Raw genomic sequence first — 14,785 nt, forward strand, 5'->3', positions numbered from 1 at the left:
GCTGCGGTGGCCAGGAGCGGCCACTGCACTCCAGTCTGGGCAACAGTGAGACTCCAACTCAAAACAAAACAAAACAATATATACATATATTAAGCCTGTTGGTGCCACGGTGGCTCGTGCCTGTAATCTCAGCACTTTGGAAGGCCAAGAAGGGAGGACTACTTGAGCCCTGGAGTTCAAGAGCAGCCCAGGCAACAGCAAGACCTCCGTCTCTACTAAAGCAGCAACCACAAAAATTGAACACACTTTCCAGGCCGTTGGTTATTAGCTCCCATGAGGGAACCGAGGCTCAGAGCTGCAGAACAGCACAGTGTCACAGCAGGAGGAGAGCCCAGGCAGCCTGTGTTGCCAGCCCTTGTCCTACACTACTTGCCTGCCCCCCATTGCAAGAAAGGCACCTGGCACATGGTGGGGCTGTTAGTGCCAGTGCTTGTGCACCCTGGACCAGCTGCCGTACCTACAGGCCTGGCATTTAGTGGGTGGGGCCCGAGTGGGGCTATGGCGTTGGGGGCAAGCCTCCAACCCCAGTTCTCTGCCAGCAGCACAGCCCCCTACCCATTTTCCTTTGTTGAGACCTAGACAGCGCAGGCAATGTTGCAGATTCATAATATTCTTGGCTGGGCTTTGCAAGTGACTCAGATCGGGAAGGGAAGAAGTGGTGGCCTTTCCACGAGCCCTTCAGGGCAGTACAGGGCCAGGCCTCAGCCCCTCTGTTTAAAGGGGAGATGCAGCTCTTTGAAGCTGAGAGAAGACTGAGTCCTAGGGTATGGGAGGGATAGACAGGGATGGGGCAGCTGGCACCTCTGTCAGTTCTACCTAGGCCTCCTGGCCTCAGGGAGTGACCCTCCCTGAGTCTCAGTTTTCTCATGCTTGTCTCCCTGGACATCTCTCGGCAGTCTTGGCAGGTCCCTCCCCTTAGGGCCTGGGGCAACCTCTTTTTTTTTTTTCTTTTAACAGAGACAAGGATTTGCTGTTTTGCCCAGGCTGCTCTCAAATTCCTGGGCTCAAACAATCCTCCCACCTTGGCCTCCCAAAGTGCTGGAATTATAGGCATGAGCCACCGCGCAGGGCCAGTAGGCTTCGGATAGAGGAGGAAGGATCCCAGCCTCAGTCCCCCTGAGCTCTACCTCTCCTGCCAGGTGCCCCACCTCAACCAGAATGCGTGGAACAACCTGGAAAAGTACAGCCGCAGCCTGACCCGCACCTACCAGAATGTCTACGTCTGCACAGGGCCGCTCTTCCTGCCTAGGTGAGGCCGTAGTGTCCCGTTCACCAAGGGCCCTCCTGCCACTTTCGCGGCTTGCCCCAGCCTCTGGGTCAACACCAGGTCCCCAGTCATCTGGTTTCTCAGCAAGTCCGTTAGCTTCCCTGCCTTGGGTGCCCTCTTTCTTCCTAGCCAGAGGCCTTTGGGGTGCCCGCCCAACTGTCTCTACTCTGCCCTGGCAGCAGACACTGAACCTGCCCTTGTTCCTCTCTCCTCTGCCATCTCTTGCCACACCCGCCCTGCCCTGCTTTCCCAGATGGAGATCCTTGCCGGCCCCCGCCACATAAGCTCTCCTGCCTTCCATTTCTGCTCTGCCTGGAGTGTTTTTCCTTGATCCTACCCTTCTCCAGGGCAAGTCTGAACTCATATCTGCCTGACCCAGGGCCTTCACTCCTGTCCTCTGCAGCCCTGCCTCCCAGGTGGAAGGCACTGAGCTCCTCTGGGGATGCTGATTTTCTGGCCCCCAAGGACCAAGTGAGGCTGGGCAGCTGATTCTGAAGTCTGCAGGCTAGGGATGGCGTCCAGCCCTTATTACCTAGTGCCTTGTTCCCGTGGGCAAACGACCTCAACATTCTGTCATACAAATTGGGGACAAAACCTGTGACCTCGGCTGGGTGCGGTGGCTCACGTCTGTAATCCCAGCACTTTGAGAGGCTGAGATGGGAGATTCCCTTGAGCCCAGGGGTTTGAGACCAGCCTGGGCAACGTGGCAAGACCTTGTCTTTACAAAAATCAAAAAATGAGCTGGGCGTGGTGGTACATACCTGTAGTGCCAGCTACTCAGGAGGCTGAGGCAGGTCTGCCTAAGCACAGGATGTTGAGGCTGTGGTGAGCCATTGCCGAGCCACTGCATTCTACCCTGGGCAACAGAGTGAGACCTCGACTCAAAACAAACAATCAAAAAATCCAGTTGGCCCCATAGTCGGCATTCACATGCTCAGCCCATGGGAGGTCTCAGCGCAGGCTGACGAGGTGGTAACTAGGGCACTGAATGAAACTTCCGTAGCAAGTGTCTCCCATGGCCTGCTGCAATGTAGATGAGTCTGCTGAGAGGAAGCCCAGAAGACACCCATGCAGTGTCCCACATCTCTGCTGGGTGCTGAGATTACAGCTGTCACAGTCCTTGCCCACTGGTGTTTTCTCTCGGGGAGAGACAGACAGTAATCAAGTATCCACACAGATGAATGTGCACATTTAGAATGCCTGCTTCTTTCAGCAGCATTTATTGGCATCCACTGTGCCTGACCCAACATTGAGCATGGAGGAAAACAGGGAAAGAGTCTGTACCCTGGAGAGGTCCAGCCTCGAAGAGGAACCAGGCCAGGGCACAGGAGCCCCACAATGAGGGGGCAGTCCTGCAGGCCGACAAGCTGGAGGTCAGATCAGGGAGGCCTCCTGGAAGCGATGGCCTTGGGTTCCACCAGGCCCCCGCCCATGTATGCTCTGTCCACAGGACAGAGGCTGATGGGAAGTCCTATGTGAAGTACCAGGTGATCGGCAAGAACCATGTGGCGGTGCCCACACACTTCTTCAAGGTGCTGATCCTGGAGGCGGCAGATGGGCAGATAGAGCTCCGCTCCTACGTGATGCCCAACGCACCTGTGGACGAGGCGATCCCGCTGGAGCGCTTCCTGGTGCCCATCGAGAGCATCGAGCGGGCCTCGGGACTGCTTTTCGTGCCCAACATCCTGGCACGAGCAGGCAGCCTCAAGGCCATCACGGCGGGCAGGAAGTGAGGGCGCAGCTGCAAGACTGTGGGGGTGGGGGCTGGGCTACAGTAAAGCGGTTATTTTGGAGCCAAGTCTTGGCTGTATCTGTCCCGGGTGACCTGCAGGCGCCTGCTTCCGCATCATGGCTCTCCTGAACCGACAACCGTCAGGTGGGCCGGCCACCTGCCTGGGTGAGGCTGGGCTGCAGGGCAGCCAGGGAGATGAGGATGGCTTCCTGGAAGAGATAAGCGGGGCCATGGGAGCTCCCGGCCAGCCCCTCAGGGTTACAGCCCCCAGCTAAGGACAGGCCTAGGTTCACGCTGCAGATCTGCCACCTGGCACTTGGCACACCTGCTCCTCATTCTCCCTTTCCGTAAAATGGGGATGTTGGTAACAGTGTGCACCTCCCAGGGCCGCTGCTGGAAGGGTGGGAGCCCAGCTTCCTGCTGGGGATGTGGCTGGCACCCTCGGAGCACCTGGCCTGGGCAGGGCCTTGGGGACAGGCAGTCAGGATGACCATCTGGTGGGCATCTCTCCTTTGAGACTGATGGGAGCGACAGAGTCTCCTCCTCCCCGGATGCCCATAGCACAGTGTTCCATGCGGACCCCAAAAGTGAGTGTGCAGGTTCTGTGATGCCCATAACCGAGGCTCTCAGACACGGCTGCACATAGCTCCCCGGGGACTCCCCAGGGAACAGCTACCACACCCACTGGTCACACTCCAAGCAGTGGCAAACTGGGACCATGGAGCACACAGTCTAAGAGGCAGAGGCCCAGAGCAGCAGGACCCCAACAGCGCCCAAGATCCTGACTCCCAGCTGCACTTGGTCTGGTCCTGCCACAAGACCAAGGGTCATGAGAAGACCCGTCGCCAGAGAGCAGCCTTGGGGGGGGTGGGCCGCAGGGGAGAGCAGCACCCCCTCCCCCCATTGCTGGGGGCAGGACGGCAGGCAGGCTCACCTCTGTGCGGATGGTGCGGCTGCCCTGGTTGGGGCAGGTGTTGAGGTACAGGTCGAAGAGGACGCTGGGATCATCCACCTCCAGGTTGGGGTCAGCTTCCACTCCGGCTTCCAGCCCCTGGAGGCCCCCGAACACCACGAGGGCATGCCTGGCACCGGCAGGAGGGACCTGAGCACCGCCGACTCTGCCCTCCCCCAGGGCAAGGCAGGGCCTGGCCCAGTGTGCAGCCTCAGCCAGGCAGGTTCCCGGCTCCCTCCTCTCCCCAAGCCCCCACCCACCGGAAGCTGGGAAGCTGGGCAGAAGCCACCTCTGAGCCATGCTCTGATGTCCCGATGGTCAGGTCGTACCCATCCTGGAAGGGGGCCTCAGCAAACACAGCACCTGGGGGAGGAGCCAGCTCAGGGGGGCCTGCTTCCCACAAGCTGCAGCCTCTTGGCTGTGCGTGTGTGTGTCTCAGGTGGTGCCATATCTAGGCCTCCCCATCGTCCCCAGCAAGTCAAGGATGGAGCCAGGGAGGGGAACAGAGCAGAGGCTGGGGAGGAAGGAGCAACAAGGACCCGGGTAGACTTCAGACTCATCTGACCCTTTGCCTCTTCTCAACCTCACAGCAGACATTAGAAATCAATCATCACATCTTCCTTCCCAAGTCTTTGGCAGCACTCCAGGCAGCACACTCAGGGAGACCAAGGCCCAGAGAAGGAAAAAAGCACTTGCCCAAGGACACATGGCAAGTGGGTAGGGGAAGGACCCTGGCCTGACCTGGGGCCAAGCAGGGTTTGCTTCCACCTCCCGCAGGGCAGGATGAACGTTCAGGGAAGGACACCTGTCCTTACTGAGGCAGGAGGCCAGGCGGACGGTGTAGCCCCAGTAGAGCCCTGCTTTGGTGCGAGGGTCCTGTGAGGACACGACTCTGCCACGGTGGGTCTTGCGTTCTGCAGGGGAAACAGAGTCTATAAGGGCAGGACAAGGGAACAGGGCAGCAGGAGAGGCCACAAGCCCTGGGGCTGGCCAGGCCACCCAGGGGCTGGGGGCGCTTCTAGGTACCCGGGAGTTGCTTCTGGTCCATTCGCACTGTCACCCGAAGTCCAGGCTCCAGATTCTTGTCAATCTTCACCTCCTGGGGAGAAGCCAGAAGAGATAGGTGCCATTCCCCTCAAGGCCAGCAGGGATCGCCACCGTCCCAGACCCAAGGTGTCAAGGTCATCCTGCTAGCCTCCCCTTCTGGCACGTGCTCACAGGAGGCCATTTGTACAAAACCACCATCACAAGACACTGGTCAAAACAGATGCTTGATGCAGGGCTCGGTGGCTCAGCCTGTAATCCCGCACCTTTGGGAGGCTGAGGTGAGTGGATTGCCTGAGCCCGCGGGTTCAAGACCCGCCTGAGCAGCGAGACCTCATCTCTACAACAAATCAAAAACAAAAACAAAAACAGATGCTTGGGACCTGGCACAGAGCAGATGAAATCCCAGTTTTCTACTTTTGGTGGCTCTGCCACTTACTAGCTGTAGGAGTTTGAGAAGGTCCTCTCTGAGTCTCAGTTTCCTCATCTGTCACACCAAAAACTCTCCATTAATAATAGGTATGGCCTGGCGTGATTGCTTACACCTGTAATCCCAGTTCTTTGGGAGGTCATGATGGGAAGATCACTTGAGCTCAGATGTTCAAGACCAGCCTGGGCAACATAACCAGATCTCGTCTCTATAAAAAATACAAAAATTAGCCAGGTGTGGTGGTGCACACCTATAGTCCCAGCTACTTGGGAGGCTGAAACACAAGGATGGCCTGAGCCCAGGAGGTCAAGCCTGCGGTGAACTGGGATTGAGCACTGCACTCCAGCCTGAGCAACAGGGTGAGACTCTTGTTTTTTGTTTGTTTTTTTTGAGTTGGAGTGCCCACGATGGAGTGCAGTGGCACGCTCATGGCCACTGCAGACGCAACCTGCTGGGCTCAGGAGATTCTTCTGCCTCAGCCTTCCAAGTAGCTGGAACTACAGACATGCGCCACCACGCCTGGATAATTTTTTTTTTTTCTATTTTAGTCAGAGGCTCACTCTGTCGTCCAGGCTGGAGTGCAGTGGCACGCTCACGGTCAACATAGCCTCGACCTGCTGGGCTCCAGCAATACTTCTGCCTCAGCCTTCTAAGTAGCTGGAACTACAGGCATGCGCCACCACACCTGGCTTTTTTTTTTTTTGTAGAGATGAAATCTCACCAAGTTGCTCAGGCTGATCTCAAACCCCTGGACTCAGGCAATCCTCTCACCTCAGCCTCCCAAAATGCTGGGATTACAGGCTTGAATTACTGTACCCAGACAATTTTTTTTTTTTTTTTGAGCCAGGGTCTGATTCTGTGGCTTAGGTTGGAGTGCAGTCATATGATCACAGCTCACTACAGCCTTGACTTTCTGGTCTCAGGCAGTCCTTCCACCTCAGCCTCACAAGTACATGGGACTACAGATGGGCACTACCATGCCCAGCTAATTTTTTAATTTTGTAGAGAGGTCTTGGTATGTTGCCCAGGCTGGTCTAGAACTAGCCTCAAGCGATCCCCCCGCCTTGGCCCCCCAAAGTGCTGGGATTATAGGCATGAGCCACCATACCTGGCTGAGCTGGCAAATTAATACTGCAGCCCCCAGCATAGCTCTGCATCACACGGGAGCAGCACCAGAGGGATGATCAACTTGTTTCTGCTGGGTTTTGTTTTGAGCATAAGAAATTTGCTGCAGGGCTCGGTGGCTCAGCCTATAATTCCAGCACTTTGGGAGGCTGCGGTGAGTGGATTGCCTGAGCCTGCAAGTTCGACACCAACCCAGGCAACTTGGCGAGACCTCATCTCTACAATAATTAAAAAATTAGCCAGGAGTGGTAGCACATGCCTGTAGTTCTGGCTACTTGGAAGGCTGAGGCAGAAGAATTACCGGAGCCCATCAAGTTGACGCTGGGGTGGCCGGGAGTGTGTCATGGCACTCCAGCCTGGGTGACAGAGTAAGACTCCAACTCAAAAAATAAAAAATAAATAAACTTGCTGCTTTTTTATAGATCTCGTTCTGTTGCCCAGGCTACAGTGCAATGGCACAATCGTGGCTCACCACAGCCTCACACTCCTGACCTCAAGTAATCCTTTTGCCTCAGCCTCCTGGGTAGCTGGGACTATAGGCATGTACCACCACACCCAGCTTTTAAAATTTTTTGTAGAGGCGGGGTCTTGCTATGTTGCCCAGGCTGGTCTCCCATAGTGCTGTGATTACAGGCTATCAGCCACCACACTTGACCTGATTTATTTCTTAAACAACAGTAAATTCATTCTTGGCTTTTATATATTGAGCCCCATTTTGGGTACTTCTCTGGCCCAAATCTGCATCCATGGGGGATCTGTAGGCGGGTCCAGGGCCCCCACCTGAATGCCTGCCCTCTACAGCCAGGGTGTGTCCCGGAAGGAGGGCCCAGCCTGCCTTTCCATTCATTCCTACCTTCTTCATGCCACAGTTGACAAAAGAGCCATGGCCTGGCCGGGTTGGCCGGTCCACCACGACGCCTTCCCGGAACTCGGATTCCTCATCCTGCCGCACGTGGTGGGGGCTGTCCAAGGGATTCAGGAGCCCTGCGGGGGAAGGAAGTGCTGAAACAGAGGGTGCAGCGGGGCCCTTGGTTTGAGTTCCAGCTCTGCTGCCTGACTAATGTCACGCATGGGCCTTGCCCTCCCAACTGGACAGCGGGTGGTAGGACTAGGTGATCTCTCAGTGTTTGCGGGATGACCCACAAGAATGGGGGTCAGGTCCGCCCAGCCTCACCAGCAAACTGCAGGTCCTGATGCTTGGGGAAGAACGCCTTTCTCAGGTACCTAGTAAAGAACACAGTGCCTGAGCCCAGGGGTTTGAGACCAGCCTGTACAACTTAACAAGATCCCATCTCTACAAAAAATTAATCAAAACATTAGCCAGGGCCAGGCTCAGTGGCTCAGTCTGTAATCCTAGCACTTTGGGAGGCCGAGGCAAGAGGACTGCCTGAGCCCTCAGGTTCAAGACCAGCCCCAGGAACTTGGCAAGACCTCATCTCTACAATAAATCAAAAATTAGCCAAGCATGGTAGCACACGCCTGTAGTTCTGGCTACTTGGAAGGCTGAGGCGGAAGGATCGCCAGAGCCCAGCAGGTTGATGCCGGGGTGGCCGTGAGCATGTCACTGCATTCCAGTCTGGGTGACAGAGTGAAACTCCGGCTCAAAAAGAAAACATTAGCCAGGCAGGGTGGTGCCTACCTATAGTCCCAACTATTTGAGAACCTAAGGCAAAAGGATCACCTGATCCCAGGAGGTCAAGGCTGTGATAGCCATGAGTATGTCACTGCACCTGGGCAACAGAGTGAGTCTCCAATTCCAAAAAAAAAAAAATTAGAACAGAGATCTCAAGACGGCCCCAGGGAGGCCACCTCCTGCCTGACCTCCCATTGGACCTCCATCATGAGCTGGGAATCACCCCCTTACTGTGGACACTCCAGGTACTGCAGGATCCGGGCCAGCTGCACACACGCCTGCCCCTTCTTGCCGACTCCTGTGAACTCCCCTTCCACAGTCCTGGAGAACAGGGCAAGATCCAGCTGTTCCCCTTCAAGAGCTCCTCCCACCCAGTGTGACCTCCGCAGTCACCACCCCCGCCTGGCAACTCTATCCATTAAGGATTATGCTGCAGGGATTTCAGGCAGGGCAGAGCCAAGCAGGTGGACAGGGGAGGTGAAACTGACCCTGGAAGCCGCTCCCTTCCCCCAAGCCCCAGCACCCAGCGGGATGGCCTCTCACTTGGCATCCTGGCCTTCCTCATCGAATACCACAATCTCATCCACACAGAAGATGGCACAGGCTCTGGCGATCTGGCCAGCCAGGTAGGTTCGAAGCTCAGGTGACTGGGCGTTGTCCAGGATGGAGCCAGGCAGAGCAACGCTCAGGGTGTAGGGCCGGCCTGGGCAGGGGCAGGGTGTTCCTGGTTAGCCTAGAAGGCCAGGACCCACCCTCTCCTCCTTTCCTCTGTTCCCAGGGCCGAGGTTAGAGAATTTTCCAACTGTGAGGATTTCTGAAATTGGCAAAGTAGATCCAATGCCCCTTCAATCTCCCAGGAGGAAAATGGACGCAGCAATCTCCAAGGCTCCTTTGAGCAGGGCAGACCAATGGGCATGGCCAGGGAATGGTTAGAGCAATGGCCTAAGTTCACATCCTGGCTCTGCCCTTTATCGTCTCAGTTCTCCAGCTGTTGAATGGGGATATGTGAACTAATATCCAGTAAGCCTTTTATGTGTGCACATTAACGCAACAGACCTAGGAAGTAGATACCAGCATTATCCCAATCTACAGGTGAGGAACCTTCAACTCAGAGAAGGCAAAGATACAACCTGAGGCCACACAAAACATGGGGCAGCTGAGGTAGGGGTTCAACCCTTCTGGCTCCCAGAGCAAACTCCAGTCTCTCCTTCTGCCTCTTCTGGAGGCAGCCACATGGGAAGTACCCATAAAAGGCTTCTCTGGGCTGGGCGCTATGGCTCACACCAGTAATCCCGGCACTTTGGGAGGATTGCTTGAGGCCAGAATTGCTGGAGACAAGCCTAGGTAACAGAGACCTTCTCACTACAAAAAATAAAAAAACAAGGCTGGGCAAGGTGGCTCACACCTATAATCCCAGCACTTTGGGAGGCTAAGGTGAGCGGACTGCCTGAGGTCACAGGTTCAAGACCAGCCAGAGCAAATTGGTGAGACTTCATCTCTACAATAAATAAAAAAATTAGCCAGGCATGGTACCACATGCCTGTAGTTCCGACTACTTGGAAAGCTGAGGCAGAAGGATCTCCTGAGTCTAGCAGGTCAAGGCTGTGGTGGCCATGAGCGTGCCACTACACTTAAAAAAAAAATTGCCGGGCTCGGTGGCTCAGCCTGTAATCCCGCGCCTTTGGGAGGCTGAGGTGAGTGGATTGCCTGAGCCCACGGGTTCAAGACCTGCCTGGGCTGCAGGACCTCATCTCTACAATAAATCAAAAAATCAGCCGGACGTGGTAGTGCATGCCTGTAATTTCAGCTACTTGGAAGGCTGAGGCAGAAGGATCTCCTGAGTCTAGCAGGTCGAGGCTGCGGTGGCCATAAGCGTGCCACTACACTTAAAAAAAAAAAAATTGCCGGGCTCGGTGGCTCAGCCTGTAATCCCGCACCTTTGGGAGGCTAAGGTGAGTGGATTGCCTGAGCCCGCAGGCTCAAGACCTGCCTGGGCAGTGAGACCTCATCTCTACAATAAATTGAAAAATCAGCCAGGCGTGGTAGTGCATGCCTGTAATTCCGGCTACTTGGAAGGCTGAGGCAGAAGTATTGCCGGAGCCCAGCAGGTTGAGGCTGCGGTGGCCGGGAGCGGCCACTGCACTCCAGTCTGGGCAACAGAGTGAGACTCCAACTCAAAAAAAAATTGGCCAGGCTTGGTGGCTCAGTCTGTCATCCCGGCAAGTTGGGAAGCCGAGGTGAGTGGATTGCCTGAGCCTGCACGTTCAAGATCAGTCAGGGCAACTTGGTGAGACCTCATCACTACGATAAATTAAAAAAAAAACAAAAAAACTATCATTAAGATTATGAGGTTCAGCCGGGCTCGGTGGCTCAGCCTGTAATCCCGTGCCTTTGGGAGGCTGAGGTGAGTGGATTGCCTGAGCCCACGGGTTCGAGACCCGCCTGGGTAACTTGGCGAGACCTCATCTCTACAATAAATCAAAAATGAGCTGGGCGTGGTAGCGCGCACCTGTAGTTCCAGCTACTTGGAAGGCTGAGGCAGAAGGATAGCCGGAGCCCAAACAGGTCGAGGCTGTGGTGAGACTCCAACTCAAAAAAAAAAAGATTATGAGATTCGGAGTATAAAGGTAAGAGATATGATGCTTACCTCCATAGGTTTGTAATCTATTTAGGTAGGAGGCTAGAAGTCAGTTTGCTGGGTCTCTCCCCTTCTCTGGGCCTCAGTTTCTCATCAGGACAAGATGTTTGGACCCACTGTTTTTTTTTGTTTTATTTTTTTAGAGTCAGAGTCTCACTCTGTCGCCCAGGTTGAAGTGCAGTGGCCACGCAGCCACCGTAGCCTCGACCTGCTGAGCTCCGGCGATCCTTCCGCCTCAGTCTTACAAGTAGCTGGAACGACAGGCACGGGCCACCACGCCCAGTTAATTTTTGTTTTATTGTAGAGATGAGGTCTCATCAAGTTGCCCAGGCGGTCTCAAACCCACGGGCTCAGGCAATCCACTCACCTCGGCCTCTCAAAGCGTGGGATTACAGACTGAGCCATCAAGCCCGGCCAACCCACTGGTTTTTAAGGGCCCTTCCCCATATGACATTGTCTGCTCTGCCTGCAGGCCAGCCACTGCAGGCCACAACCCATGGCTCTCCCCAGGACCCGGCCTGCTTACCACAGTCCCTGCTCTCTGCAGCTGCCTCCTCTTCCTCCTGGCGCTTTGCCTGTTCCTCCTGTGCCCGCTGCCGCTCCAGTTTTTTTGTCAGCTTGAGATCCTTCCACTTCTTCTTCTCCTCTTTCTCTGGATAAGAGAACATCTCAGGTGAGGCACAGTGGCTCAAGCCTGTAATCCCAACACTTTGGAAGGCCGAGGCAAGAGGTCTGCCTGAGTTCAGGAGTTAAAAGATCGGTCTGGGCAACTCGGCAAGACCTTGTCTCTACAGTAAATTTTTTAAAAATTGGCCAGGCTCGGTGGCTCAGCCTGTAATCCCAGCACTTTGGGAGGCCGAGGTGAGTGGATTGCCTGAGCAATTCGAGACCCGCCTGGGCAACTTGGCAACACCTCACCGCTACAATAAATAAAAAATTAGCGGGGTGTGGTAGCGCATGCCTGTAGTTCCAGCTACTTGGAAGGCTGAGGCGGAAGGATCGCTGGAGCTCAGCAGGTCGGGGTTGCGGTGGTTGTAAGCGTGCCCCTGCACTCCAGCCTGTGCTACAGAGTGAGATTCCAACTCAAAAAACCCCAAAAAAACAGACATTTCGATTGGTCGAGGGGGCTGTTCCCACCGGCTGGGTCAGGCTGGCCTCTGGAGCACTGCTGAGTGAGCAGCCAGAGGGCAGCAAGGGGGCCTCCCCTGGGCCCTGGCCTCTGCCACCCCACTTCGGGTGCCGTGGGACCCAGAGGGGACACAACTGGTGTCTTTCTCCAAGGTCTGGCTGTGTACTGCCAGAGTGGCCTGGGAAGTGTGAGCACAGATTACAGATATTCTCGCACCGCACCCAGCCCTTACTTACTCTGTTGTTTCCACTTTCGCCACTCAACCCTTTGGCCGTGTTCACCCTGGAGGAGGAGTGGAAGAGGGTCAGGTGTGTGAGGCTGAAGGGTCACACCTGGGGGGGGGTTCGCCTGCGGCTCCAGTCATCCACTCTAACAGGGGCCCTGAGCAAGCCAGGGACCCTCTACACACAGCTGCCCCAGGAAGCAGTGTACGGGGCCAGGTGGGGCACACAGTAGGCGCTCAGTAAACTGCTGAAAGAGTTCCCACAGGACAGAAGAGGAAACGGCGGCTCAGGGGACAGGGCCTGCCCAGTCGACCCGGGAGTGACAAGACACCACGACGGGGCCGGACCCCGGGGACCGCAACCCGGAGGTCCCCAGGGGCTCCCGATTCTGATACCGCCCCAGCCCCGCCCCCACCCCGGCTCCCCCTCCGGCTCTCAGCCCGACGAGGCGCACGCGGCAGCCAGCTTGCGGCACCCTCGGAGCTCCGGCCTCGGATCGGCGAGAGGCAGGGAGCCGGGGGGCGGCCCGGCTTCGCCACCGGCCCCGCGCCGCCGGTTCTCACGCCTCCATCCCGCTGCCCGGCCCGTGGCGCCGCTCCCGACACCCACCGGGCCGCAGGGCCGCTTCCTCATGCGCTCCGCCATGTTTCCGCCGCACACCTTTGGTCACGACCCCGCCAATCAGACTCACCTCTTCCGGCCACACCTCCACCGCGCTGTCCAATCAGAGAGCCAGCGGCGTGCTGGGCGTGGCCTGGACGCTGGGGCGTGGCCTATGCGCCCGGCCGCTCCAACAGCACGTGTGCGGGGTTGGGCTCTGAGGGTGGGAGCGGTAGTGCCGAGATGGAGGGGGTGGTCGTTGGACCGAGGGCGCCCAAACGGGCAGCGTCTTTGGATGGCTCGAAAGCCGCCCTCCAGTCGGGACAAGCAGAACATGCAGACCTTTGCATGGTTTTGCTCAGAGCCCGAGTGTGAATCAGAAATGACTTTCAAGATAATTTAATCTGCCGGACTCGGTGGTTCAGCCTGTAATCCCGTACTTTGAGAGGCCGAGGTGAGTGGATTGCCTAAACCCGCGGGTTCGAGACCCGCCTGGGCAACTTGGCGAGACCTCATCTCTGCAATAAATCCAAAAAATTAGCCGGGCGTGGTAGCGCGCGCCTGTAGTTCCGGCTACTTGGAAGGCTGAGGCGGAAGGATCGCCGGAGCCCAGCAGGTCGAGGCTGCGGTGGCTGTGAGTGTACCACTGCACTCCAACCTGGGTGACAGAGTGAGACACTGACTCAAAAAAATAAATAAATAAAAATAAAGACAGAATCTCTCTCTCTTGCTAGGCTGGACTCCAGCAGCAGGAACCTTACTCACTGCAGTCTCGAATTCTTGGGCTCCAGCGATCCTCCTGCCTCATTCTCCTGATTAGCTGGGACTGCAGACACGCTCCAGAATGCCTGCTAATTTTTTATTTTTTTAGCGGAAGGAGGAGGTCTCGCTGTGTTGCCCAGGCTGGTCTCAAACTCCTGGCTTCAAGAGATTCTCCGGCTCAGCCTCTCAGGCGCTAGGGTTACAGGCTAAGAACCACTGGCTTGGCCTCCCTATTGTTAACATCTTGCATTGGTGTGGTACATTGTTACAGTTGAACAATCTGATACATCAATGTCAACTAAAGTCCATAGTTTACACTAGGATTCGCTCTTTGAGGTGCATGTTCTGTGGGTTTTAACAAATGCATAATATGTACCCACTATTACAGTATCTTTTTTTTTTTGAGTTGGAGTTTCACTCCATCGCCCAGACTGGAGTGCAGTGACCACTTCTGGCCACCGCAGCCTTGACCTGCTGGGCCCTGGCGATCCTTCCACCTCAGACTTCTGAGTAGCCAAAATTACAGGCACGCGCTACCACACTCGGCTGATTTTTTGATTTATGGTAGAGATGAGGTCTCCCAAGCAATCCACGGCCTCAGGCAATCCACTCACCTCAGCCTCCCAAAGGCGAGGGATTACAGGCTGAGCCACCAAGCCTGGCTACTATTACAGTATCTTACCGAGTAGTATCACTGCCCTAATATCCCCTGTGTTCAACCGATTCACCCCGTCCTCCTCCCAGCCCCTGATAACCACTTATTTTTAATTATCTCTATACTTTTACCTTTCTCAGAATATCACATAGTTGAAATCATACAGTATATAGACTTTTCAGGCTGGTTTCCTTCATTAAACAGTATGACTTGGGCTGGGTGTGGTGGCTCACGCCTACAATTCCAGCACTTTGGAAGACCGAGATGAGAGGATTGCCTGAGCCTACGGGTTCGAGACCAGCCTGGGCAATTTGGTGAAACTTCATCTCTATAATAAATAAAAAAATTAGACAGGTGTGGTGGTACATGCCTGTGTTTCAGTTACTTGGAAGGCCGAGGTGGAAGGATTGCCTGAGCCCAGCAGTCAAGGCTGTGGTGGCCGTGAGTATGATACTGCACTCCAGCCTGGGCAACAGAGTGAGACTCCAACTCAGAAAAAACAAACTATTTTGGGCGGAGGGCCAAGGAGTGCAGTGGCAACATTGTGGCTCACCACAGCCTCAAACTCCTGGGCTCAGGCAGTCCCCCCACCTC

The 14,785-nt window shown here is 55.6% G+C and overlaps 2 protein-coding genes across 2 annotated transcripts; one reads left to right on the forward strand and one right to left on the reverse strand.

Moving 5' to 3' along the window:
* The first annotated feature begins 725 nt into the window (after positions 1–725).
* On the forward strand, positions 726–3,060 carry ENDOG (endonuclease G). Its single transcript, XM_008050625.1, has 3 exons — positions 726–764; positions 1,089–1,249; positions 2,718–3,060. Exons 1-3 carry the CDS (start codon positions 726–728, stop codon positions 2,998–3,000), a joined length of 483 nt encoding a protein of 160 aa, XP_008048816.1. The 3' UTR covers positions 3,001–3,060.
* On the reverse strand, positions 2,452–12,856 carry SPOUT1 (SPOUT domain containing methyltransferase 1). Its single transcript, XM_008050626.2, has 12 exons — positions 12,784–12,856; positions 12,187–12,232; positions 11,348–11,473; positions 8,727–8,886; positions 8,415–8,504; positions 7,725–7,774; positions 7,404–7,534; positions 4,978–5,050; positions 4,767–4,865; positions 4,212–4,314; positions 3,934–4,081; positions 2,452–3,208 (listed from the first exon to the last, which is right to left on the reverse strand). Exons 1-12 carry the CDS (start codon positions 12,817–12,819, stop codon positions 3,140–3,142), a joined length of 1,131 nt encoding a protein of 376 aa, XP_008048817.1. The 5' UTR covers positions 12,820–12,856; the 3' UTR covers positions 2,452–3,139.
* Between the last annotated feature and the right edge of the window lie 1,929 nt (positions 12,857–14,785).

The sequence above is a fragment of the Carlito syrichta genome, unplaced genomic scaffold (genome assembly GCF_000164805.1).
Source record: "Carlito syrichta isolate Samal-C Ts95f unplaced genomic scaffold, Tarsius_syrichta-2.0.1 Scaffold153563, whole genome shotgun sequence".
Classification (NCBI taxonomy): domain Eukaryota; kingdom Metazoa; phylum Chordata; class Mammalia; order Primates; family Tarsiidae; genus Carlito; species Carlito syrichta.

Bases quoted from the DNA above. Each gene is read 5' to 3' on its own strand.
- ENDOG (XM_008050625.1), top strand. From the start codon at position 726: ATGCAGCTCTTTGAAGCTGAGAGAAGACTGAGTCCTAGG. The intron at 765-1,088 runs GTATGGGAGGGA...GGCTTCGGATAG, and splicing joins AGAGAAGACTGAGTCCTAGG to AGGAGGAAGGATCCCAGCCT. The intron at 1,250-2,717 runs GTGAGGCCGTAG...CTCTGTCCACAG, and splicing joins GGGCCGCTCTTCCTGCCTAG to GACAGAGGCTGATGGGAAGT.
- SPOUT1 (XM_008050626.2), bottom strand. From the start codon at position 12,819: ATGGCGGAGCGCATGAGGAAGCGGCCCTGCGGCCCG. The intron at 7,535-7,724 runs GTGAGGCTGGGC...CTTCCCCCGCAG, and splicing joins TCAGGACCTGCAGTTTGCTG to GGCTCCTGAATCCCTTGGAC. The intron at 3,209-3,933 runs GTGAGCCTGCCT...TATCTCTTCCAG, and splicing joins GCCGCACCATCCGCACAGAG to GAAGCCATCCTCATCTCCCT.